Source organism: Lissotriton vulgaris, chromosome 1_1 (assembly GCF_964263255.1).
Source record: "Lissotriton vulgaris chromosome 1_1, aLisVul1.2, whole genome shotgun sequence".
Taxonomy (NCBI): domain Eukaryota; kingdom Metazoa; phylum Chordata; class Amphibia; order Caudata; family Salamandridae; genus Lissotriton; species Lissotriton vulgaris.
In genome coordinates, this window is record NC_141685.1 from 313,532,999 (window position 1) to 313,558,251 (window position 25,253).

Below are 25,253 nucleotides of genomic sequence, written 5' to 3' on the forward strand. Positions count from 1 at the left end.
TACAAATTTGCAGGTTGTCCCCATTTGGGGTTTGCTTTTTATATGGCCCAGTGAGATTCATTTAAGATTGATGAAATGAGTACCATTGCAACAAGCATTTGTTTTAAAAACTGGTATGTGTGTTATTAGGTTCTGTGAATTATTCACAGTAAATGTTGTTTAATAATTTGGGAATAGAGATAATTTTTTAGCGCCTAAAAAGGGGAAATTATTTTTCAAAATAGAATGAATTATTGCAGGTTAGGAGGAATTAGGAAGGCCTTTTGTCTTTGACAGCCTCAGAGTGAGCAGAAGCTGGGGGCTAGGAGAGCTGTAGAGGGTGGCTCAAGTCGCGCTGAGGTGCTATCATTAGTTTCCCTGTAAACAATGGAAGGAGGCTGTCATGTCGACATCTGTGACCTTTTAATTAAGGCCTTGTCTCTGTGAAGTGCAGAATGACCGTGCTAAACAGGCCTCTAAAAGGTGGGGTTTCTGGTTTCTCCATAATAACATCGATAAAATTAAAGAACTTAATTCCAAAGGGAAAATATGAAAAAAGGGTTTCTTTGAAAGTCCCAACATCATGCTAAAGGCTCTGCAGAACTGATACATTTGTATATCTGCTCTAAAAAAATAATATCTGCTACTTGCTTTTATTTGACAGAAAACGAAGTATTGCATTAAGTCTTAGACAGAAAATAAGACAAAGCCCTTTACTAAAATTTTGAAGGCTACATGCCTAAGTGAGAACGATTTGCCAATTAAGAATTATTTTTCACAGTGGAAATTGTGGTGCCAAATTAACATGGAGTGTCAGTGAAACCATTTTACTTTTAGAAAGGTAAACTTAAGGTAGCTTAGTGTTGCAAGCTGACTGACAAGATGGTAACAGTTAAGTAATGGAAATTTATTTTTGTGTTTGTTAATGTGTATCATGTTTTGTTTTCTGATTAGAAGTTATAATTGATATTTGTTTGTTAGGAGAAATGTCTCTCTTTTGTGTGTTGTGTATTTTTTTTGCTTCTGCCCAGAGATCATTCATGGATTGTTCTGGGTGATTTTAAGGCTGACAAGACACGTGAGTTTGGTTGGTTGAAACGAGATGTGTTTTTGCGTAACTCCTTTGGAAAGAAAGGTGCATGTGTTTTTCATGTTTGTGTATTTGGTCCTATCATGAATTGTTCTTGCTGGTCATGTGTGTCAGAAGAGACACAGTAAGTTGTATTTGACAGCCGATTTCCACTGCCTGGTGATCTGCTGTTAAAAGGTGGGTAAGGATTTTAAACCTGACAAATTAAGCAGGCCCAAATATTGGGTTTTGGGCTGCAGGTTCACAGTGCATAAAGTACATGACATGGTGTTGTGCGTCACCGCTCATTCACATATGCTATTGTTTTGTCTATGCTTTTTGTGCTTGATATACAGCAAGTATATCTGATGGCTTGACATGTGCGTTTTGTGCGTTTTTTTTATTCTATGCATGTTTTTGTTTTATGTTGTTGCTCCTGATACTATTACAAGTTCCCCTGTGTTGTGAAGGGATCTTCATGACGATGCATATCGCTGCACAACAGTTGGGCTGATTTGCTAAATTTCACAGATATGATATTTTCATACTGTGCACGACACAGACAACACTTCACCAGTGTATTTCAATTTGGCTATAAATAGTATTCAAGAAAAATAAAAGAGATATACAGGATCAAAGTGTGTCACCTGCTGTTAGTCACGTTACTGCCCCCTTCCCTTAAGGAACAGGCAGCCCTAGATTTATGTATCCTGATTGGACGTAAGGATAAATTATAGATCTGTGACTCTAGTACATGGTGACCTAATTTCTATATTACATTGGTCAGTTTTGTTCTGCTTCCTAAGTAGTGTATGGCTTTGTACCATAAAGGAAACAAGGTTTCATTTTCCCTGAAGAAGGAACTGGAACATTAGCGGAGGTTACCGTATATGGTTTAGCGGCCAGCGGTAGAGCTAACCTTTGTGAACTATTTTGATTTTTGTGTATCACCAATACTCTTGGTATTGTGTCACATGCTTGACTATCACCCAAGTAATTTCTTGTTCTTCCTATAGATTTTTCTTTTATCGCTTCTCCCCTGACCGATGTCGCATCGTGCCTAGTTATTGGGGATTTTAGCTGTGTCCTAGTTCCATTTCTCTTTTCCATATTCCATTCACCAGTCAGCCCATTTATTATTATTGGTGTATTGTTCAGGTTCACACTTCCAGACTGCAGTAATGTACCAGAAACCCCTATATTATGTATAATTCCCTTTTGTATGACCAGACTGGTTTTTAAGAATTTTCTTTAGGCCGACTTTGATGTTTTCCAGTCTGACTGTCAGGGTAGTGATGGACTGGGTAACTGACTCAATACTATAGTAAGACAAGTTTTCCATCTCAATAGGAGATACCTTACTTTTATTTTTTTTAAACATGACAAATTTTCAATGACTATTTTAATTTGTTTTTTTTACCCTTTTGTTCCTGCTTCTTTAATTAATTTTTGGTGAGATCAGATGTGTTCTAAATCATGGAAATACCAGGACTCTCTAGTTCTTGTCTTTTGTTTCAACATTTGATCATTAGCTTGTGTGTTGCATAGTGCACCTGATGCACAGTTATTAAAAGGGAGGTATCTACATGTCCCTGATAATCTGTATTATGCGATTTTTCTTTTGAGATGTTCTAGATAAGGAATTTAGGAATACCTAGACTTAATCTCAAATACGATCTTACCCCTGAGACGGAAGCCGGGGGCCTGTTCTGTTTAAATAATGTGCATTATATTTTGCTTTGTGATACCAGTTTTCTTTCATTTTGGCAATTTTAAACCAGAGCCTTCTGCTTCCAGGCATTATCACGCACTCACGCTGTCTCAGAGCAGCAGAATACTTACGGACGCTTTGAAACACAGGTGTGCAGCAGCCAGATTGGGGGAAGGAAAGGGTGCCGCTCTAGTAGCTGGCCGCCTCCCGCCCTCCTAGGCTATTTATTCCACCCAATAGCGCGAGCGCGCTGATCTCAACTACGATCTTACCCCTGAGGTGGAAGCCAGGGACCTGTTCTGTTTTTAAATAGTGTGCATTATATTTTGCTTTGTGATACTCGTTTCTTTCATTTTGGCAATTGTAAACCAGAGCCTTCTGCTTCCAGGCATTATCACGCACTCACGCGTCTCAACGCAGCAGAATACTTGCTGACGCTTTGAAACACAGGTGAGCAGCAGCCAGATTGGGGGAAGGAAAGGGTGCCGTTCTAGTAGCTGGCCGCCTCCCGCCCTCCCAGGCTATTTATTCCACCCAATAGCGCGAGCGCGCTGATCTCAACTACGATCTTACCCCTGAGGCAGAAGCCGGGGGCCTGTTCTGTTTTTAAATAGTGTGCATTATATTTTGCTTTGTGATACTCGTTTTCTTTCATTTTGGCAATTTTAAACCAGAGCCTTCTGCTTCCAGGCATTAGCACGCACTCACGCTGTCTCACCGCAGCAGAATACTTGCTGCGCTTTGAAACAGAGGTGAGCAGCAGCCAGAATGGGGGAAGGAAAGGGTGCCGCTCTAGTAGCTGGCCGCCTCCCGCCCTCCAAGGCTATTTATTCCACCCAATAGCGCGAGCGCGCTGATATTAACTACGATCTTACCCCTGAGGCGGAAGCCGGGGGCCTGTTCTGTTTTTAAATAGTGTGCATTATATTTTGCTTTGTGATACTAGTTTTCTTTCATTTTGGCAATTTTAAACCAGAGCCTTCTGCTTCCAGGCATTATCACGCACTCACGCTGTCTCAGCGCAGCAGAATACTTGCTGACGCTTTGAAACACAGGTGAGCAGCAGCCAGATTGGGGGAAGGAAAGGGTGCCGCTCTAGTAAGCCCGTCCGTGCCGAGACCGGGCCGAGGGCCACGACCCCTGGTTCAAACGGGACAGCGAGCACATTTTCTACTCAGGCGATGATCTCTTACACCTAAGGTCAGTCCCATGTAACATCTGCCCCCGATATAACCTCGAGTATATTTCTCAAACGGTAATCTCTGCTTGCCCTAGTTGCGCTTCCTCTCTACCGTTTATCAACAGCAAAGCTCGCGCCAAGCTAGGCTTTAACAACAAAACCAGGAATATAATCATTGCACTCATTAATGCCAGATCCCTGGGAAAGTACAGACAGGAAATTCATGATCTGATTCTATATAACAACATAGATATGCTATTTATAACTGAAACCTGGATGGATGCCGAATCAGACCCAGATCTGGTGGTCGTTGTACCACAGGGATACACGGCACATCGACATGATAGACTTGGAAAGAAAGGAGGAGGATTAGCGGTTATCACTCGAAATAGCTTCTCGTTAGAATATTTCCGATTTCGTCTAAATGCTGTGAAGCTTTTCAATTTGCCATTAATGTGACGCCCTCATACAATCTTAAGGGAGTACTTATGTTCAGACCGCTGGGTTCTCGTTCTGCTTTCTTGGCTAATCTTAATTCGCTTATCGGATCTTTGGTGACTGAGGACTCTTTTATAGTATTGGGAGACTTGAACTTTCATTTAGAGAAGCGGGAGGATGCTGACTCCCAAGCACTAAGTGGAGACATGGAAAGCTTGGGGTTGGTTCAACTTGTCAACGCTCCTACACATGAGGCCGGCCACACGTTGGATGGCATTTTTTTTAACATACACGGCATAATTGTCCAGGATATCCTACCCCTAACATGGTCCGATCACTATGTCATTCTCTGTGCTCTTCCTATCATTGACATGCCCCCAACAAGACAGGCCCATTTAACTCAAGAGCCTTTTAAAGTATGGAAAGACATAGACAATGTAGCTCTTATTGAGCTGCTGATCAAGTCCCGCCCTACCATATCTACGGACCCTAACCTAGCCGCCAAACAATTTACAGACTGGATAGGGAACGCGATGAATCTACTAGTTCCATCTAAGACCATCTCCAGAAACAGAAAGGTGCCCTCTGCCCCATGGTTCACAGAAGAACTTAGGAGACAAAAGCAAGAATGTCGAAAGCATGAAAGATACTGGCGCAGGTCTTATGATCAAGTCAGTAAACTACGCTATAAGGAGACACAGCTTATCTATAAAAAACTGATTACAGAGACCAAGAAGAAGTTTTTTGGAGATCAAATTGAGACTGCTAAAAACTCCAGCAAACAGCTATTTGAAGTAGTGAAACAACTAGCTGGGAAGTTCACAGATACAGCCCCCATTCCATCGCAGGCCCTCTGTGACTCCTTGGCTAACTTCTTTTTCACCAAAGTCAATGACATTTATTCAGAGTTTTCGACCAATGATATACCGGCTTCCCCAGCTACACAAATCAACCTCCCCACCTGCTCACTAGCTCAATTTGAGGGACTAGAGGAGGAACAAATTAGGGACATCATGCTGTCTATAAAAACAGGATCGGCTTTGGACCCTTGCCCTCCCAAAGTCTATCTGCCGGTAATTGACTATCAGCACAGTTATCACACAAGTCTGTAATGTGATACTCAGGTCTGGGATATACCCGAACATGCTACAGAACACCCTTTTAAAACCGCTCCTTAAAAAACCATCTCTAGATAAGGAGTTGTTGAAAAACTATAGACCTATAGCCAGTCTGCCATTTCTTGCCAAAGTGCTTGAAAAGGCAATGAATGTTCAGCTGGCTGACTACCTCGAGCAAAGCAAGCTGCTGGATGATACGCAGTTCGGGTTTCGAAAGTTCCACGGCACTGAGACGGCCCTCATCAAAGCCGCAGATGATATCAGAACAATCAGAGATCACGGAGGGACAGCTGTCCTTATAATGCTGGACTTATCGGCGGCTTTCGACACGGTCAATCACTCCATCTTGATTGACCGTGTCGGAAATCTGGGCATCCGATCGAGTGCTAGAGAGCTGCTTACCTCGTTTCTTTCCAGCAGAACACAAGCAGTAACGCTGGGACCTTTTAAATCGCCGGAGCTTGCCTTACCTTGTGGAATTCCCCAAGGCTCATCGCTAAGTCCAACACTGTTTAATATCCATGTGTTGGACTTAACAAGAGTTATTAAAACCTACCAGATGAGCCTTACCTCCTATGCTGATGATACCCAGCTGGTGCTTGCTATCAATAATGATGGGGAACAGGTAGCGGCACTGTTTCAAGAAGGTATGTTGGCTATTAAAGACTGGTTGCAGGCCAACTGCCTAAGGTTGAACTCCGAGAAGACGGAGGTAGTCATTTTCGGGAAGATCGCCCCACAATGGTCTCCTGTGTGGTGGCCTTCATCCTTAGGAGTTTTACCAACTCCAACTACTAGGGTCAGAAATTTGGGAATAGTCTTCGATGAGAAGCTCAATTTTGTAGCACACGCCAATCAGACAGTGGCAAATGCTCATCATAATCAGTGGTGAGCACACTTGTGCTCTCTTCTCTTGACTATTGTAATGGCTTATTTGCCAACGCACAATCCCGGGTAATCTCCAAACTACAAATGATTCAAAACGCCGCAGCAAGATTACTCTCCAGGACCCCAAAATTCAAATCAGTCAGTCAAACAATCAAAAGCTATCACTGGCTAACAATTAAAAATCGTATTAAATTTAAATCACTTTGTCTAACTTTCAAAGCTATCCATAACCAAGGCCCAAGGTTTCTGCAAGAGCAGCTTTCTACCTACTGCCCGTCAAGACAACTGAGATCGATGTCACTGCATCACCTAGCAGTACCTTGTACCAGGACGGTCACCTGGGGAGACAGGCGTTTCACGATATCTGCAGCCAGACTCTGGAACTCACTCCCGCTGACAATTCGATCGGTTCAATCTCTTCTCCAGTTAAGGAAACTGGTGAAGACATGGTTGTTCAACCAGTAACGAGTCCTCATGGCCATATGCTGCCACCCTCAGAGATCCTATGTTGTAATCTTAGCGCCAAGACGCCCACGGGCAAACGTATGCACTTTATAAATTGTATTAATAAATAAATAAATAAATAATAAATTAATCATGTCGCTATCTACCCTTAGATGGTTGAGGATATGCTCTCACACGGAAACCCAATTGAAGAGCCTAGAGGCACTGTTTTGCCTACTGCCTTTGTCTTTGTATTGCCTTTGAGAATGGCAGTGTATTCTAGACCAGAATTGTCCCATGGCATATGGCCACTGCTTTGAATATTGCAGACCACCTGCTTGCAGTCCCCTTGTTATACAATGAACTGTTTAAAGCATCGCACTTGCTCCATCAGACCGCGCTGGACATCACAGAACCAGAATTTCAGTGCAAAAGAGCGAAAGAGAAGGATTCCTGTTTTGAGGCTTCAGTTTTCCAACTGTCATGTGCTGGTAACCTCTGACAGTGTGCAGTCCCTTGAGCCCCTTGGCCTGAGTTTTGGCCACACACACCCCCCTTTTCCTTTGCTCCAACGGAAGTGCAGTGCACCGGAGGATCCAAGATTGGCAAAAGGCACTACATTCTGGTGCCCATGAAAGAGCAGCCTGAGCATCCTCTGACACTGAATAATGAGTGTTGGAGCCTGAGAATGTAGACCAGGGTTTGCACAAGATGATCTGTGCCCATGACTAATGAAGAGCACAATATCTGTAGTGTCTGCCGCAGAGGAGAGACACTGGTGCACTGCATTGAGACATTGAGACTTTCAAGTGAGCTGTGAGTGTTTGCTAGAGGGGCACTCCAATGGATACTGAGAAGCACTATTTTCATGGAATGCCTGAATTGAGAGGCCCAATGTGAAAACAACGGGAGCAGATTTGATGGACAATAGAAGCCTGCCAGAGAGGCTTGGAACGGACTCTGGGCATGGTTGTGGTTTCACAAGTGGTTTCCGTGCGATTGCATGAAATGGGTGTTAGGAGACTGATTCTTATTGTTTTGTTGGCATTGTTTTAAAGTAGTATTCTGTTTAGTAAAAGCAGAATAAAGTCCATTCTCTGTGGAAGAGTATCCCCTTTTCACCTCAGATGATTGATAAAGATCGCAACAATTTCACCTGAATTTATAATAAGGTACTGAAATGCATAGGAGCCCTAAAATGTTACTAGATAATTTTAGGATTTGCTTTTTGCTTAGGGTTGTGAAAAATCACAATTTTGTTTGTAATAGTGGTCATTACTTTATATTAATTATGACCCAATGCCCTGTTCTCTTTGTTTTCCTGCTCATACTTTTAATGAAATGTTTAGAATGGAAAATGCTCGCCTAGCAATTAATTAGGATTTGCCTGTGTAATGGCAAAAGGAGGGTCTGAGGTTCTTTAATTTTGACTCCATTTTACATTCAACTCCATTTTGTGTTGCCTTTACACAGGCTGCACGATTCACAAAGTGTCTCTGCCCTTTGGACTGCAACGTGTTGAAAACCCCCTCCGTCCTCGTCTTGAAACCCATCTCAGACACCAGCCGGCCTAAACTAATTCTTGTCTGGACCACCTAATCCCTGTATCAACTATCTGTTAGCTTTAGCATTCTTCTCGTGCCGTACCTTATCTTTTGGCCTTCGCTATTCTCTCCCTGGGTTTTCCTATTTCACAACCTTTCCTTTGAAGCACACAGACATGTTCTGCCATTACTGATTGACCTATATGTGCTGTAATTGATTGACTTATCGGGTTGGGCAAAAGCACGACTCAAGGGGGATGTTCTGGTTACATGATGCCTTGTTTTGAATGTTTTCCTATTGGCTAATATTTGGCAGATCTTGCATGTCCATGTTAGGCATTTTGCATGCTTGCAAAAGCTAGGACTGCCCCTTACTTTTATGCTGAGTTTGTAACCCTAAGCATATATAAGGCCTCTGTTTTCTGTACTCCTCAGACTGCCTCATTCAGTTGCTAAGGCTTCTGTGTGATGTAGTCTCACTAATTTAAGTTTAATAAAGATGTCTTTTCATATTTCAGCTTCTGTGCCAACTTGTTTGTTATCAAGTATTGGTGAGACCCCTGAGAATGAAGATTTGAGTTTCTTCAGTGTATACCTGATTAGTTTATTTAGTTTACTTATAAGTCTCTTGCAAAGTGGTCTACCATATAGCCAGCGCCTGTAATCTAAATACTACTAGTGAGCCTGCAACACTGGTTGTGCCACCCACACAAGTAGCCTTACAAACCTGTCTCAGGCCTGCCAATGGAAGGCCTGTGTGTGCAGTTTACTGCCACTTCAAGCTGGCATTTAAATTCAGTAGCCAAAACTATCATTTTATTACACATAAGCCACCCCAAGGTAGGCCCTCTGAAGCCCTAAGGGCAGGGTGCTGTAAAGGTAGGACATGTACTTTTAAGTTTTACATGTCCTGCTAGTGATAAACGTTAAATTAATTTTTCATTATTGTGAAGCCTTCTCATAGGCTAGCATTAGAAATCCCTTAAAATACTTGAAAGTTGTAATTCCTGATTACAAAGGAGTAGCTGCATCGTTTTTCATATCTTTGGAATGATAATGATAAACCCTCTTAACTTTTAAAGCTAGATTTAATATTACTGTTTTAGAAATGCCACTTTTATAAAGTGGATATTTATCAGCTCTTACTGCTCTGTGTCCCTTGCAGCCTGTCACCAATAAACATCTGTGGTGAGTAACAGTTACACTTTGTGCATTCCTTCTAGACAGCCACAAACACAGGAAGGGAGGGTGTGACAAAGAACTCATCTGCATTCATCTACATTCTGATAGCTCTTCCTGGACAGGATGAAGGAGGGAGATATGACACACACCTGAATAGGCAGTGTCCTGTATCCCACACAAAGGGCTGATTTCCTCCCACATATATCATGGCAAAAAGGTCTGGAATGAAAGGGAACACTTCAAGGGCTTGCGTTGAAGCCAGCCCCAATTCAAAGGCACATTTGGGTATACATGCTGGGTCTCTGACCCTACCAAGACAGTACACTACTGGACCTGTGAAGAATTCTGCCAGGAGTAAAGACTGCGGTGCTACAAGGATTGCCTCTCTGCTTGACTGACTGTTCTGAAGGAACTCCTTCCCTTGTTTGCTGAGCTGCTCTGCTGCCTGCTGATCTGTGCCCTGCTGAAGACAAGGACTGGACCCATCTCACTTGAACCCAGAATGACTTCAAGGGCTTGCTGGCTTGCACCCTGCTCTGACATCTCAGGGTTATCAAAGACTTCCTGCAACCCTGCTGCTGGTCTCTGCCATCTGTGATTCCTCCCTTGCCTGAGGTGCCAATCCAGTCCTGGGCCTCGGAAGTGGGTTCTGCTGCTGTTTTTGCTTCAAAATCAACACAGTGATGACTTTGCACTGATCGGAACCAATGCATTGCCCTTGGATGCTGATATGCAGGAGCCGATAAGCGATATCGCCTCAACGTAAATCGACGCCAACGGACATCGCAGCTCAACATCGAAGCAGTCCCTGCATCGTAAAGGGGTTCAATGCCAAAGCCTTTGACGGTGCAAATTGGTACCAACACCACCTCCATCCATGGGATAGACGACATGGCGCTTCTTTGCATCGGTTGTTCGACTTCGACGTGTGCTACATCCAAAGTACTTTGTCAGCGGGACCTATCTGAGTCCTGTAGTTGGCCTGCCCTCCATCGCAGTTGGCCTGAACTTTGGATTTACCCCGGTCTAGCGTGACCTCTAGTAACCCCTTAGCGCAATTAAGTTCTAAGCACTATTTTTTGTTTATTATTTAAAAATTCATAACTCCAGTTCTACTTTTTGGATTCTTGTTGTTTTGATATTGATTTTTTCATAAAAATATTATATCTTTTTTCTAAACCCGTCTGGAGTATTTTTGTGGTGTTGTCATTGTATCACTGTGTGTGAGTGTGTGTGTGTGTGTGTGTGCAGCGCACAAACACTTTGCACATTGCTTATATAAATAAGCCTACCTGCTCTGTGCCAAGCTACCAAAAAGTGAGCACAAGTTATCCTTAGTTTGTCTAGCTTATGCTGACTAGGGTTGTGGTCCCTTCTTTAGCAGGGTGCATACCTCTACAACTAAAGAACCAGTTTCTAACACTGCTGATCAGTGGTGAGGATAGGACTTGTGTTTGTGCAATACTATATAGTAACTCATTGTTCCCTACAACTTTATACTAAGACCAATTCAAACCTTTTTTAATTCTCCTTGATTGACATCTTAGATATTTGCTGAACGTTGTTTTGCCACAAACTATTTTTTTCTGCAATGTCTGTGGCTTTATCTAGTAATATGGAATTTGAGCCGGCCAGTCTGGAAAACTACACGTGGCCCAGATCAAGGGGTTCTGCCAGGAGAGAAGGATGTTCACAAAAGGAAGTGCCAAGAAGGCAGAGCTTCAGAATGCCTTAAGAGCATGCGCAGCAGCCCACCAGACCAACACAGAGTATGGGCGGAGGGGTCAGAAACTGAGGAATTGGAGCTGGACCTGTCAGGAAGTCTTTAAATGCAGCCTACAAATGTGGGGGATAATATCCTCCCAGGACTGGAAGTCCTCAGCGGTAGGCACCAGTGTGCCTTCATGGAAATTGTCCCCAGAAGAGCTGGAGAACAGGAGGAAAGAGAGAAAGTTGAAGCTAGAGCTTTCCAAACTGAAACTGGGGAAGGAGTAGGTCCTTGTCAAGCTAGAGAAGGAGCATGCTCTTTCTAAAATGGAAAGAGGGCAAGCTTTAGAAGAGAAAAAGCTGACCATGAAGGAGATAAAAATGACCTATGAGATCAGCATTAGAGAGCTGGACATCAGAAACCTGAGAGAGGGGTCCAGCAACAGCAATGGTGGCAGCATACCCGCAGTGTCCACTGGTGAGTCCGGAGTCAGGATACCCAGGATTTGGTACAATTTATGTGGTATGGGATAACCTAGACACATTGTTTGCAGCCTATGAAGTTGCTCTAAAAGTGCACAAGGTCCTGGAGGAGCTCTGGGCAGTAGTTTATGGAGGTATATGCACATGGTGGGGAGAGACACATTCCTTACACTAGAGGTAGAAAAACAGACATGCTACACTCCTATGAATGCCATCCTAGTTAGTAAGTTCTTATCAGTATGCTGTGGGTAGCTCTTGGTAATCTTCCATTCAAAGCAGTTTGAGAGGTTGTTGCAAAGTGCTTGGAATGGGATGATGTCATTGTTGGCAGCTGTGGGATTGGAAAACTCCCTGATGAGTGTTCTTTGCCGTCTGAGAGTTAGGGCCTTTTTCTTTGCGTCTCGTAGTTGTTGATGGTAGAGGTTGAGGGCGGCTTTGCATGTAAATCTTACAGTTTTCTTATTGCCTAGTCTCAAATTTCATTCAAGTTGTTTGCAGTGGCACTTGGACTCCCTGAGGTCGTTTGTGTACCAGCAGGACCGTTTGTTGTTTTTGTAGGTCTTGTTTTAGGTGGGAGTGGTGCATTTGCAACAGTTGTTAAGCCAATTTTTTTAGGAGCTTGGTGTCGACATTGAAGTTCCTGGTGCTTTTTATTGGGCATTTCTGTAGGGACTTTTTTCCCCAGTGACTTGATGGTACTTTGGATTTTTCTGGTGGGGTGCCTTGGTGGGTTGGTATGATGTTGTGGCCAGACCATGTGAATAGGATTGTGTGGGTGGTGGTGATCCTGTTGTTGGAGGAGAAAATAGGATCAAGGGTGTGGCCTGCTATGGGGCTTGGTCCTTGGATGAGCTGCACTCTGAGTCTGAGTTTGCGGAGTCTGTCGAGGAGAGCAGCGGTGTTAGGGATTGTGATGTCTTCCAGATGCAAATTGAGGCTCCGAGGATAATGTAGATGGGTGATCTGAGGGAGAGGGGAGAAATGAAGTCTGCAATGTGGTTGCAGAATTCCACTCTGGCCCGGAGGATGGTAGGTGAGGGTTCCCTTGAGGGTGGCATTGTAGTCCATTCATATTTTAAAGTGGCGGTGTTCCATGAGGTTGTTGTCTGAGTCCGTGGATGTGGTGCAGTCAATCCTGTTTTTATAGGTAATTGTGTGGTGTTTGATTGCTTTGTTCGCGGCTTTTTGTGGTGTTTGATCTGGATGGTCGTGGGCCCAGGGCTTCTGAAGCTGCGTGCCGTCCAGCTGCAGACATACTTGCCTTTGGCACGCCTTGGCGCACCATCCGTGAGCCTGCTGTGCGGACATGATACGGCCTGCATTAAGTAGGGCCAGGGGTGGGTGGGGCTTCTGATGGTGGGAAGAACAGTGAGCAGGAAAACCCAGGCAGCTACGGTGTCACTTGGTCAAAAGGTGTCAACTGGATAAAGCTGGAACAAGCAGGACATGAGACCACTGTCAGGTGGCAAGCTTGGTGCCCATGCGCCTTCTTTGGAGCTCTCAAAATTCCAATTATGAATAACGGTTCCCTATCTTATCAGTTGGATACAATGTAAACTGGGAGTATTTGTATTATTATATTATTCCTTTATTAAAAGGGCCCCACAATTATCTTGAATCTGGGGTTAACTGAAGGAGCCATGGATAAACTCTGTCCTTTTTCTAGTGACCCATGATGTATTAATTTATTTTTAGGTTGCCTCACTTAAAGAATGTGTCACTGCATATGGAGGGTACTTTCCATCACTGAAATATATTTACTGGGATCGTTTTAACAATTCAGATTTTATCTGTACTAAACTTGTCTTATGATGAAGGTGTTTTGTGACTTGTGGCAATCTGCAAATTGCAGTTTAGTTCCTCTGGGGTGGGGAGCCTATCTTCCTCCACTTGCTTCTAAATCACAGATTGAATGCATTTGAGCAGTTCTTGCCAAAACATGTATTTAAAGAACATAAATGTTTTAATCCTTAACATTAAAGGATAGCAATAAAAATGCAGTTAAACATCTTTTGTCTGCTGAGTTTTATATCTCATTTATGTGGGTGGTTGAATATTTTTGTTTCATTTACCGACTCTTGGTATCATCTCGGTGAACAACCTTTACAACGAAACTTTTACAACGCACTACCATTACAACGCAACCATTACAACGCAAGCCATTACAACGCATTGCGCTGGGGAGCGCTCTAGGATAGGGAATAAGTTTAATTTACTATCCAACACCTTCCCTAGTGTCCACGGGGACTGGAGTTGGAATAGTAAATTAAACTTTTCACTATCCAGCACCCCAAAGCGCTATGCGTTGTAAAGGTTTATTGATGTAAAAACCGCGTTGTAAAGGCATGCGTGGTAAAAGTATGCATTGTAACGTCATACATCCTATCATCTCATATGGATCTTGCATTGACTCGATCCCTTCTCTGGTTAGGCTTTGCATCATATTCTTGGTGAGGTCTAGGTTGACTTATTTATTAACCAATTTGGAAATTGTCTTTTATTTTATAATCCAAAGGGAGACATTATATTTACAGTATTAACATTTGAACAATGGTCTAGTCAAAGATGTTCAGGGGTAGTCCTTACCTTTGTGAGGCAAGCTGGGCTGGAATGAACAAAATGTATTTTTCATGGCTTCAAACAGATGAGGGACTTGACAATGGTTCACACTGGATGTCCTTTCTTCTAAGCAGAAGTGTTTGCGTTATGTTTATAAGGTATGCTAAAATCAGTGAGTGGGCTAACTCAGCTGTATAAATGTAGGTGTGTGAGAAAGAGTTTACAAATTACTCAGTCTGCAGTAGTTTTTAAAACTCAACAAGGTGGCAATACTTTTTGTGTGGTTGAAGTTTCCCAAGATGATGATTTATGTGAATGGGCTTAGTGGAATGTCATACCCCGATATACAGCAACCAGTCATTTAGGCTGAATATGAAATCAGTGGCTAAGTTGGTAGATTAATCAAATGCAGCTAATCTTGCTGTATATGACAAATCTGCTTAAATTGTTGCCAGATCACCTTCAAGAGCTCCCTGTTCATGAAAAAGATCATGTGTAGGGAGATTATGAAGATTGGGAAACAGCTAAAGTAATACTTTGGTGGAGTAGTCCATAAAGTGTTCAGAGGTAAGATAAAACATTTAGTAATCGGACTCGCCAGTTAGCCTTTCTTGTATCAAGGGATTTTTAGGTTGCAATAACTTCATCAATCTGATTTTAATGATTGTGGATGATAGTTCTTTTTGTCCCCTGACTACCCACCATCGGAATATGCAAAAGAAGACCATGGTCAAACACTAAACATGGAAAGGCTTGAAGGAAGATAGAAGCACTGAGACCTACACTGGATTAGACAATTTACAAATCTGAATCTTGTGTTCCCTTGTTCTGCTGGCACAGATGGAGTTTGGTTGGAAGAATATGTTTCTGATCTTTCTTAAATAAGCTACATACTATATGGTCCATAGTAAATGCATGATGTATGCAGCCAATATTACATTTTACTAAAAATGCAGTCATAATTGTATTCAGGCCCCAACTTACCAGTGGTCTCATGATGAAAGACAGGAGCTTCTTTGTCCACCTTGAAAGCTTGTACACAGAGATCTGTGATTTCAAATTGGAATCAACAATGTCCCCTTCACTGTTAGAAATAATTGTAAAAGCGTATCAAAGTTAGTCTGACCTCCACCTAGGCTTTCCAATTTTGAGTTAACAGATATTCCTAGCATTAGTATTGCATTTTGTGATCGCACTTAATTGCAGTATTCTGCCGCTATTTGAAAATTTGTGACTGTATACCCAATTGTCCTCTTGAAAATGTATCGAATTTGCAACAAATCAACAGCCACCCTGGACAGTTTTTCCAGCCGTAACCTTCTGTTTATCTGCCTTAAGTAATGATACAATTCTCTATTTAACACAAATACCCCAGCAGCTCTTTCTAGTGTCACCCTCTTTCTTTTACAGCCATTTTGCCACTGGAAGCAGGCGAGAGTAATTCAAGGAATCCATCCATCACCATTTTGTTTTTGTCTCTGATAGCAGCAGTGGAACAACCCTCCTGCATGCCTCCACCTGTATTCCCTCTGCCTCCCCCGCTTTCCTGTCCTTCTCAAATTATCTCCTTCTTTTATACTTTGTTTATTGTATTCCTGGTCATCTCCCTCCTGCTTTCCACTTTTCATTCTTTGGATGATGATCTTACCTCTTTCTCTTTAATTAGTATCTAAAACCCTTTCTCCTCCTTTCTTTCATCTTGTTGACTTAAATCACCACTTGTTCTTTATCCACACTTCCTCCGCCTTTCTTTCCATACTTGAGTACTACCATCCTACACAGCTCAACATTTCAGTTTTTACTTCTCTGGTCCCCACCTTGAACTTATTTTTTTCTTGTCTAATACTGTGTCTTGTATTTCCTTCGTGTCTGCACTGCAGGCAGGCAAACATCTACTCCTTCTTCCCTTTCCTCTTCTTCTTTCTCTCTACATTCCCCTCTCTCTACCCCTAAGTTTCACTTTGTGATATATGCTATGCTTATGTTTCCTCTCTTTCTTTAATTATCCTCTTGTCCCGCTACTCACTTCAGTTCATATACTTTCTGCATCCTGGTGACATCTCATCCATCCTCTCTAATGTCATCCCTGGTGCCCCTGATATTATCTATCCTGATACCATCTTTTCATTTTCTCCATATTATCCAATGGTTACTGTAGGAATTATTTTCCATTCCTTATGACACTCTCCGCAGTGCAGGTGGGGATAATGTGTTCTTCCTAGTGGCCCCGTCTTCATTGCTCCTCCTTTAGCAGTGCTCTAATTTATGCTAATACTGTGCTCATTTAAAACTTACATTTTTTCTTTTTCCTGTTGCACTTAAACACTTTTACACTTTACACTTGCTGTCTTTTCTCATGTTACATCCAGTTCTTTCATCACACTCTGCTGCTCCACATTCTTTTTCTACCCTGGCTCCAACTGATGTCACCACTATCTTTACTTTTGAAGTCATAAATATTTTCTCATCTTCCTCTACCTCCCCAATTCCATCCCAACCAAAGTCATCCCCCAGCTCCTCCCTCCCGGGGCTGTTTTTCTCATACTTCTGAATCTAAGATACTCACATTCCTTGCAAAAGTTAATCCATCAGCTGCTTCAGCTAACCCACTTCCCTCACCCCTGATGTCAGTACACATGATTATTGCAATTCCTGAGTCATTTCTTCAATCTCACTTTTTCAACTATTATCCTTCTTCAATCATTGTAACATGCTACCATTTGCAGCAATCTGAACATAGCCATGTCTTGATCTATCATCTTTATCTAGCTACCACCCCACCTCACATACTCCCTTATTTCTATGCTTACTGTTGTTAATAATGCCTACACTCAACACTCTTTCTTCCCCCTTCCTACTGGATTTCCCACTACTAACTTTATCAAAACTTCCTTCCTTTTAGTCTTTATCGTGTGCTCCTCATAGTAACTCTCCTAGATTCTCATTCTTCGCAACCCTTCTTCTGCCTTCAATACGGTTGACCAATCTATCCTGATTATTTCCCTCTCAACAATAGGGATCTCTGGATCTGCACTTCAAAGATAATCCAGAGAATCCATGGACCACTTTTAGGGGGAGATTTTGAAATCTCCACGCAACGCAGCGCATCCTCCCGCGAGGCTGCACTACGTTGCGCGACAGTGAAGGAGCAGGGAGCGCCATACTTTCAAAGATGTGGCTCTCTCCTCCCCTTTCCCTCGCACCAGCACTGATTACAGCCGCCTGCGCAACGCACCACCTTAGCGCCATAGCGCTGTGTGTGTGTGTGTGTCTAGCATAGGTTTTGTACAGGAAGGGTAGCCTACCTGTACAAAATACTTTGCCTAGACTCCAGCCACGGTTCATGCAGTTAACAGCGGTGGGGTCAGGTGTGGGGAATCGGACGGACAATAACGAGGGAAAAATAAATAAATAATTAATTTTCCCTCATTATCGTCCGTCGGAATCCCCCCCAGCCCGTTCCCACCGTTCGCTGTTACCTGCACGGACCGCAGCTGCTAGACTCGAGGGAATGCTTTTCCTACTTTGTATGCTTGTTGCACAGTGCAGCACGCCCGCAAAGTCGGAAAGTTAGGCCCCGCTGCAGGTCCCTGGTTATTCTAGCGCTTGGACGCCTTCGGGCAGCAATTCGCGCTCTATAAATCCACATCCATTCCATTCCATTCCATTCCAAAATGAAGGAGAAATGTAAGCATTTCTCCTTCCTTGCGCCTGGTTTAAAATGGCGGTTTTCTCACGCTAAACCCAATCTACTGCGTTTAGTAAATTGAGTTTATCATGAGAAACCTTAGGTGGTTGCATGGGAACGCCCATGCACCAACCTTGGCACGCCCCCACGTCGCATAAAAATGTGAAACAGCACTAGGCATTGCTTCGCATTACTTTTACATTATTTCCAGCTCTAAACAAGTTTAGTGCTGGAAAGTAAATTAGGGAAAAAATATTTTTCGCCGTTTTGCGTCATTTTTGTGATGCAAAAATGGCGCAAAATCTTAGTAAATCTCCCCCTTAGGTCTTACCTTGCACAGAGCTCCTGCACTCTGTCCAGGGCAGGTAATAACTCTGGGGCATATTAGCAAGGGCCATATCGCCACTTTAACTGCACTTTTTGCCGGTAAAGCGGCGATATTTTTATCGCCCTATCAGCAAGCTGTCGCTAACAGCAGTTAGCAACAGCTTTAAGGCGATAGCGACTGGTTTGAGGCCCGCTTTGCATGTCAGCGATTTTTATCGCTAATGACATGCAAAGTGGGCGCACCCACACTATTAGCGACTGAAAGCAGTCGCTAACACAGCTATCGCCTATTAGCAAGGCAGGCTTAATAATGAAAAAAATTGCACTAAGCGCGAATATCGCTATAATCTAACGCCTGCTAAAAACATGACTTACCTGTTTATCCAATGGGAGGTGGATTGTCAGGTTAAGTCCCCATTGGTGTTAATGCGTGAATATCGCTGGATTTCCAGCGATATTCACGCATTTCGCCGCTATCGCTGGATATTTTAGCACAATGGAGAAAAACGTTGCTAATAGCATGTTTTCTCCGCTAACGTAGCCAGCGATAGGCATCGATAAAAAAAATGCGCTAAGCGCATTTAGCGATAAATATCGCTATTCCTTTCTAATATGCCCCTCTGTCTCTCTCTCCCTTGGCTTTCCTGATCTCATTCCTTTTCCTATCTGATCACGTTTATACAGATAAGTCCTAGCTCTACGTTTCTTCTACTCCTTTAATTACTCTATCAGTAACACGGCCTGAATGACCGTAACGTCCTTTCAATGCAATAGCTATCTGACCCCCAAATCCCTTCCTACTCTGGCGTAGCTTGTTGGTGAGACTGGAATGGATCTGAAGTGGTGATTGGTGTTTAGCCTGCAGTTCGGAGGCTCAACTCAGGACCGGCCAGTGGCAAATAGGTCTTTCATCTTCCTGATGGCAATAAATAAGGACTATTGGTCTGAGGAATAGTGACTCCTGTTGCTAAACGTTTCAGGAGCCAGTTCAACTAAGTGCTAAATAACAGGAATAGTAATTGATATTTGACTGTGTATGAAGATGATTAGTGTACCAAAGTCATCTGATGTGTTTTCTGCTAAACAAAGCCTAATAAATTGTATTTGGAGTTGGGCACAATCCCTCAGTTCTAGGGGTTTCATTTTTCTTCATCAGTCTTTGCTCAAAAGCAAGAGAGAGACAGGCAAAAAAGGGAGAAAAAGAAGGACAACAAAAGATATAAAAACTTTGAGAAAGACAAAGCGAGGATAAAAAAGAACCTGCAAGAGTAGATAAAGAGACGGGAAGTGTAGTGTGATGGAAGAAGAGGCACGAAATGCAATCAAAACTAGACAGCCCTGGGATTCGGTATTCTGGGCCTCATCAGAAACACTTTGGGCCACTACACTTATTATTATCATCACTACGAATTGAATTGCCTATGGAACCCTAATTACATATGAGAGTATCAATCAACTCAATGGTGCTCATTTTATCAACTAAAGTGGATGAAAGCTAGAGTCAGCCCGGTCAGGATTAGAATGTGTCAGCTGTAAATGTATCTCGTTCAATTATGCTGGATACATTACCCTTAAATTAATGGGGACTGTTTGTAAAGAGCAGTAACCCGATCAAAATAAATACCATTCACGTGCAGGAGACTTACATTAGTACATTGCTTCAGGTGATAGAACAGAATATGTTTGTGAAACTCTGGACACCATCTGTAACAAACTGTGCAAATTAAAGTTCCAAAAATTGTGCAGCGCAGTGAACCAAGAATCACCATGAAAAGTTTGGGGTTTATCTGAATCAACTTGGGTTAAACCCAATACTTTTCTCAGAAGGCTGGTGTAGCTCTACTGATTTTCAGGCATTTCTGAAAGGTTGGTATCAGCTTCAGCGATAACAAGACATATAGTGGGACATCATAGAGTTTGTTCAAATTTGGGTAGATTCTAATTTTCAGAAACTAGATATGGCCCTCTCACTTAGAAGCAGCAAATCATCACTATTACATGTGTAGACCCTTCCTGCATAATTTACGCCAAATAGGCCACACATTACATGTAGGTGGCATGCTCTTGCCCTCCAAATTTCTATTAAAGCACCCCTCATTTTGCTATAAAGAATGTACAACTCGCCCAAAAGATATCAAAACGTAGGCTGTGCTATGTGCATCATCTGGAAAACAGGAATGGCTATGAGTAATATGTACTTGTATTGCACTGTTAGTTATCATATTTGTCTAAGACAGATAATTCTTTTTGCCTTTAAGGCTCTTACACTGTTAAAACATGGCATATTTAAAAGTACAATTGACTATAATGCATTTGCAATATGGCAGCTCTGCCATATTTTTGATGGAGTACCCAGTCCATCAAACTCTAAATAAGGTCTTTAATTTTTGGCAAACCTTTTTAAAGCCATTGATAGCACATATTCTAGTTTATCATATCAGAATAACTAAATCTTTGGTAAGACTAGGCGGCAGGTTTAAACAGATACAGTACAGTGCTTCCATGGAATGGTGTTCTGTGCAAGAACCAAGGTGCAGGGGAAGAGAGGTCAGCAAGCCTGCTTCTATTTTGCGTTCTTTTAATTAATGTTGTCAATTTCATTGGTCTGTAAGTACAATAAGGCAACTATGGCATGGCCATTGAAATGAGTGTATGCTCCATAGCTCTGGAAGATTACTGGTGTCCTACCTGAAATTTATTAGGCATGCGAGCAGAAGAGCAACAGGACATTATTTCACGATGGAGCTGAAGATTGGGGTACAGCTACTGTCTGATCTCCTCTACACATTTGATATATTTAAATTTGACTTGATTCACATACTTTGGGCCTATGGGCTTTTGTGCCAAATGTGTTCGAAAATATTTGTTTAGGAGATTACTTTTATGACCTGAATATACCTAAAGTCGTCTACTAACAATCGCAGATTGGATGAAGACTAGCCGTCTGAAGCTGAACTCGGACAAGACGGAGGTCCTCATCCTCGGCTTCAACCCCTCAGCCTGGGATGACGCCTGGTGGCCAATGGCACTGGGGGCAGCCCAGACACCCACCGACCACGCACGCAACCTGGAATCTTCCTCGACTCAACGCTCTCAATGACCAAGCAAGTCAACACCATCTCCTCCTCCTGCTTCAACACCCTTGTCATGCTCCGCAAGATCTACAGATGGATCCCGACAGATACAAGAAAGACAGTCACCCAGGCCGTCATCAGCAGCAGACTCGACTACGGAAATGCCCTCTACGCAGGTGCCCCGACCAAGCTCATCAAACGACTACAACGCATCTAAAACGCCTCAGCACGACTGATCCTCGACATACCACGCCACAGCCACATCACCCCTACCTGAGAAACCTGCACTGGCTCCCCGTCAACAAGACAATATCCTTCAACCTCCTCACCCATGCACACAAGGCACTCCACAAGACCGACCCAGCCTACCTCAACAGACGGCTCTCTTTTGACATCCCCAACTGCCAGCTAGGCCCCGCCGACCTCTCACTCGCCACCGCTCGTGCATCCAAAGAACAACCACCGGTGGGAGATCCTTCTCCCACCTCGCCGCCAAGACATGGAACACCCTCCCACTGAGCCTACGACAGACCCAAGACCTGCTGAACTTCAGGAGGATACTTAAGACCTGGCTGTTCGATCAGTAGCGCCCCCCACCCCAGCGCCTTGAGACCCTCGTGGGTATGTAGTGCGCTTTACAAATGATTGATTGATTAGTAAAACGAATAGTTTGCTGACACATTACAGAACCTTGAAATGTTGTTAATTTCTGTATTGGAGATTTTAACCTACTGAATGCTCTGCAGATGGCTGCTGTAGAGCAAATATCTCTTATGAATGGAATACTGGATCTCTGAGCATGGGCTAATTTGGAGGGGGGCCTCGAAGCCCCCACCCCAACCACACCAGCATTAGGTGCAGTTATAACCTTTATCTATAACTGTGCGGTACCCGAAGGATCCTTTTCCTTGAGTTCAGTGTGCATCGGCAGTGACATCCACAGTGCACTACAGGTAACACTGTGAGTGTCTCTGCCGGTGCAACACCAGCTTTCCTTTATATGGAGGTAGGGCATGGATAGAACCTCAGAGAGGTGCAGAAAGTAACTGCACTGGACTCTCTGTGGTGCGTACTTAGGTTATCTTTGCCTGTGCACCTCCCTCAGAGTAAGCAGAGGGATTATGGGTAAAGCATTTCTTCATTTTATGGGGTCATACACCACACAAAGGAGAGAATACCCACTACACATTGCATGAGTACCACATGTGCTCCTAAGTAAGATGTGTTACAAAAGTAGCCATAGCATTGTCTTCAGCCACATCTGTAATACAGTAGCTATCAATAGTTATTGTTTAGTAATAGCATACTGATGGGGGGGGCGTGGCCAAGACGCCGATCAGGATTGCCGCCTAGAGGGCTTCCTCCGCCGAACCGGGACAAACTTTGGCCTCCTAATGTGCCTTTCTGTACTTTTCCTGGGACCTGTCACCAGCATTTCATGTCGGAACTCCTGGAGCCTCCAGTGAGACTTTTTCCGAGCAACGAGCGTTAGCACACATTTACTTTTTCACCCCAGCTCATTTGCCTCATAGCGGCCACCATTTCAGACGCGCGCATCTGCATACCTCCGATCTTAGTGTTTTTGTGGCATTTCTTCCACAAGCCAATTCCTACGCTCGCGACATCAGTGTTCTGCTGCAAGATGGATCGAATGCTTATGGGAATTATGCTGATTATCTCAAGACGCCCTATTTGCCTTCAATTTAAATTTGATAATTCCTTCAAAATGCCGCCATTTTAGATGTGTATCACCTCAGTTCTATGACTGCTGCTATGCTTCACAGCATTCATTGGTGTACTTCTCTGACTGTTGCCATTACCTGCTAGTGCTTTACCAAGATTGCGCCTTGTTTGCTACAAGACTGGCTGACTCTACACCTGTAACGACGTTTGCGCGCATTGACTTTCTTACCGCGGCTTGTTTACCTCATAGCAGCCGCCATTTCAGATTTCAGATGTGCGCGTCTGCATTCTTGCCGTTTTAGCGTTTCTATGCAATTGCTTTCCACACGCTAGTTCCTGCGTTTACGACATTAAAGTTCTGCTTCAACAAGGCACCAAATGGTTATGGAGGTTTACTCTGTTCATTTCAGGATGTCCTACTTGTCTTCATGGTAATAATATGCCATTTTCTTTAAACCGCCGGCATTTTAGATGTGTATCACCTCACCTTTATGCCTGTTGTCATGCTTCACTCATCTGCACATCTGCCTTGACACTTTTGTGAGCCTTGTTATGAATATTGATGTATAACCTATCATTCACTGGTGTCCTGATTCGCTGTTTTTCGCCTGTCATCTAATACAGCTTGCCTTGGTGTTTTGTTTCCTCTGACTTTTGCCACTACCCACCAGTGCTTCACCAGGATTGCGCCTTGCTTACTACAGGGCTATATGACTCTGCTCCTGTAATCTATTTGCAATATTTATGGGCAAATTGCGTAAACCGAAATTTGTTTTTATCCCTGGTTCAGCTGTTCCTGCGGTAGCACCTTCCTCTTCATTACCATCAGACTCATCTTCTGCCTCAACCCAAATGGCGGGTGTTACACCTCATCGCTCTTCCTCGACGGCCACACCAAACAAGTCTTCCCCACCTACTACATCCTCTAAACGTCTTAAGCATGATCCTCCTTCTCAGATAAAAAACCTTCTCCAATTTCTATGGAGCTGCTCTTGGAAGAAATACGAGCCTTGCCTCTATTTCTTGAAGAAACCAATAAAAAGATGCAATTCCTTGAGGAGAAATGGTCATCTATGAATAACAGAGTATCAGTTGTGGAGCAGCAAGTGTCGGAGATACAGATTAGCTCTCAACGCATTTCTACTTTTTAAAAATCTGTTCATGCTCTCCAACAACATACTGAGGAATTAGAAAACAGGAACAGGAGGAATAATCTCTGAATTTATGGCCTGCCAGAATCCTTGGAAGGGGAGGACCTGGTATCATTCTTTACTTCCTTCCTTCCTTCCCAAACTTCTGGATATGTCGCCCTCCACTTCTCTTAGCATCCAAAGAGTTCACAGACTTGGTCCCCGTTCTTCTGCTTCAGTTAAAGCATGCGGTGTCATTATTCTCTTCTTGAAATTTACGGACCTTCTTTCAGTCCTCTCTGCAGCGAGGTCTAAGCATCAAATTTCCTGGTTGGGTCAGAGAGTATTCCTTTCTCAAGATGTTTCCAATTTCACTGCATCTAGAAGAAAAGAATTCCTGGCTCTTCGTGCTCCGCTTCGTTCCCTTGTTGCTAGATATGGCTTGTTTTATCCGTGCATCTTTAAAGTCACGTATCAGAATCAAACATGGACCTTTCAAGACCCTGCAGAGCTGAAGAACTTTATTCATATTCAAACTAACAGTGGCATGGATACCTCCACTTCCTCGAATGGTTGATTGCTGATCTAAATATCTCTTTTTCCTTAACAGGTTATTGGTGTTGCTTTATGCTCCTTTCTCTCTAGCATATTGTTGTATTGCCTTTATGATGTTTACTCAATAGTTTTGGTATGCAGTAGCATGGTTACTTCGACTTCACCTAATGGCTGATGGTTTACTTTCTTATTTATATATTTCCTTTTTGCAATATCCCTGTTGCTGTTCTATATAATGTTTGCTTTTAGCTGAGTATCATTTTTAACATTCTTTCTTCATTTTTTGTTTGATGTCTATCTTCATCTAATATTGTATTGTCTCAGATTACTTATGTTTTCATATTGGTTATTGGTCTCATTCGTATATTCTAATGTGTCTCCCTATTCCTTACCTCCTTTTAGTGGCAGATAGGTTCTTTAAATTTGTTTCTTGTTCTTATTCCTCTTCTGTTGATGTTTATATTCAGGTTCTCCTTTACTCATCTGTTTGCATG

The 25,253-nt window shown here is 43.0% G+C and overlaps 1 protein-coding gene across 1 annotated transcript in view; it reads right to left on the reverse strand.

Moving 5' to 3' along the window:
• The window catches only part of LOC147747107 (vitamin D3 hydroxylase-associated protein-like), a 329,790-nt gene that overhangs the window by 133,064 nt on the left and 171,473 nt on the right, over window positions 1-25,253 (reverse strand). Inside the window, exon 10 of the mRNA XM_086952358.1 lies at window positions 15,287-15,386. Within this exon, the coding sequence (XP_086808484.1) occupies window positions 15,287-15,386 (100 nt within the window). The remainder of the gene's footprint in view (window positions 1-15,286; window positions 15,387-25,253) is intronic.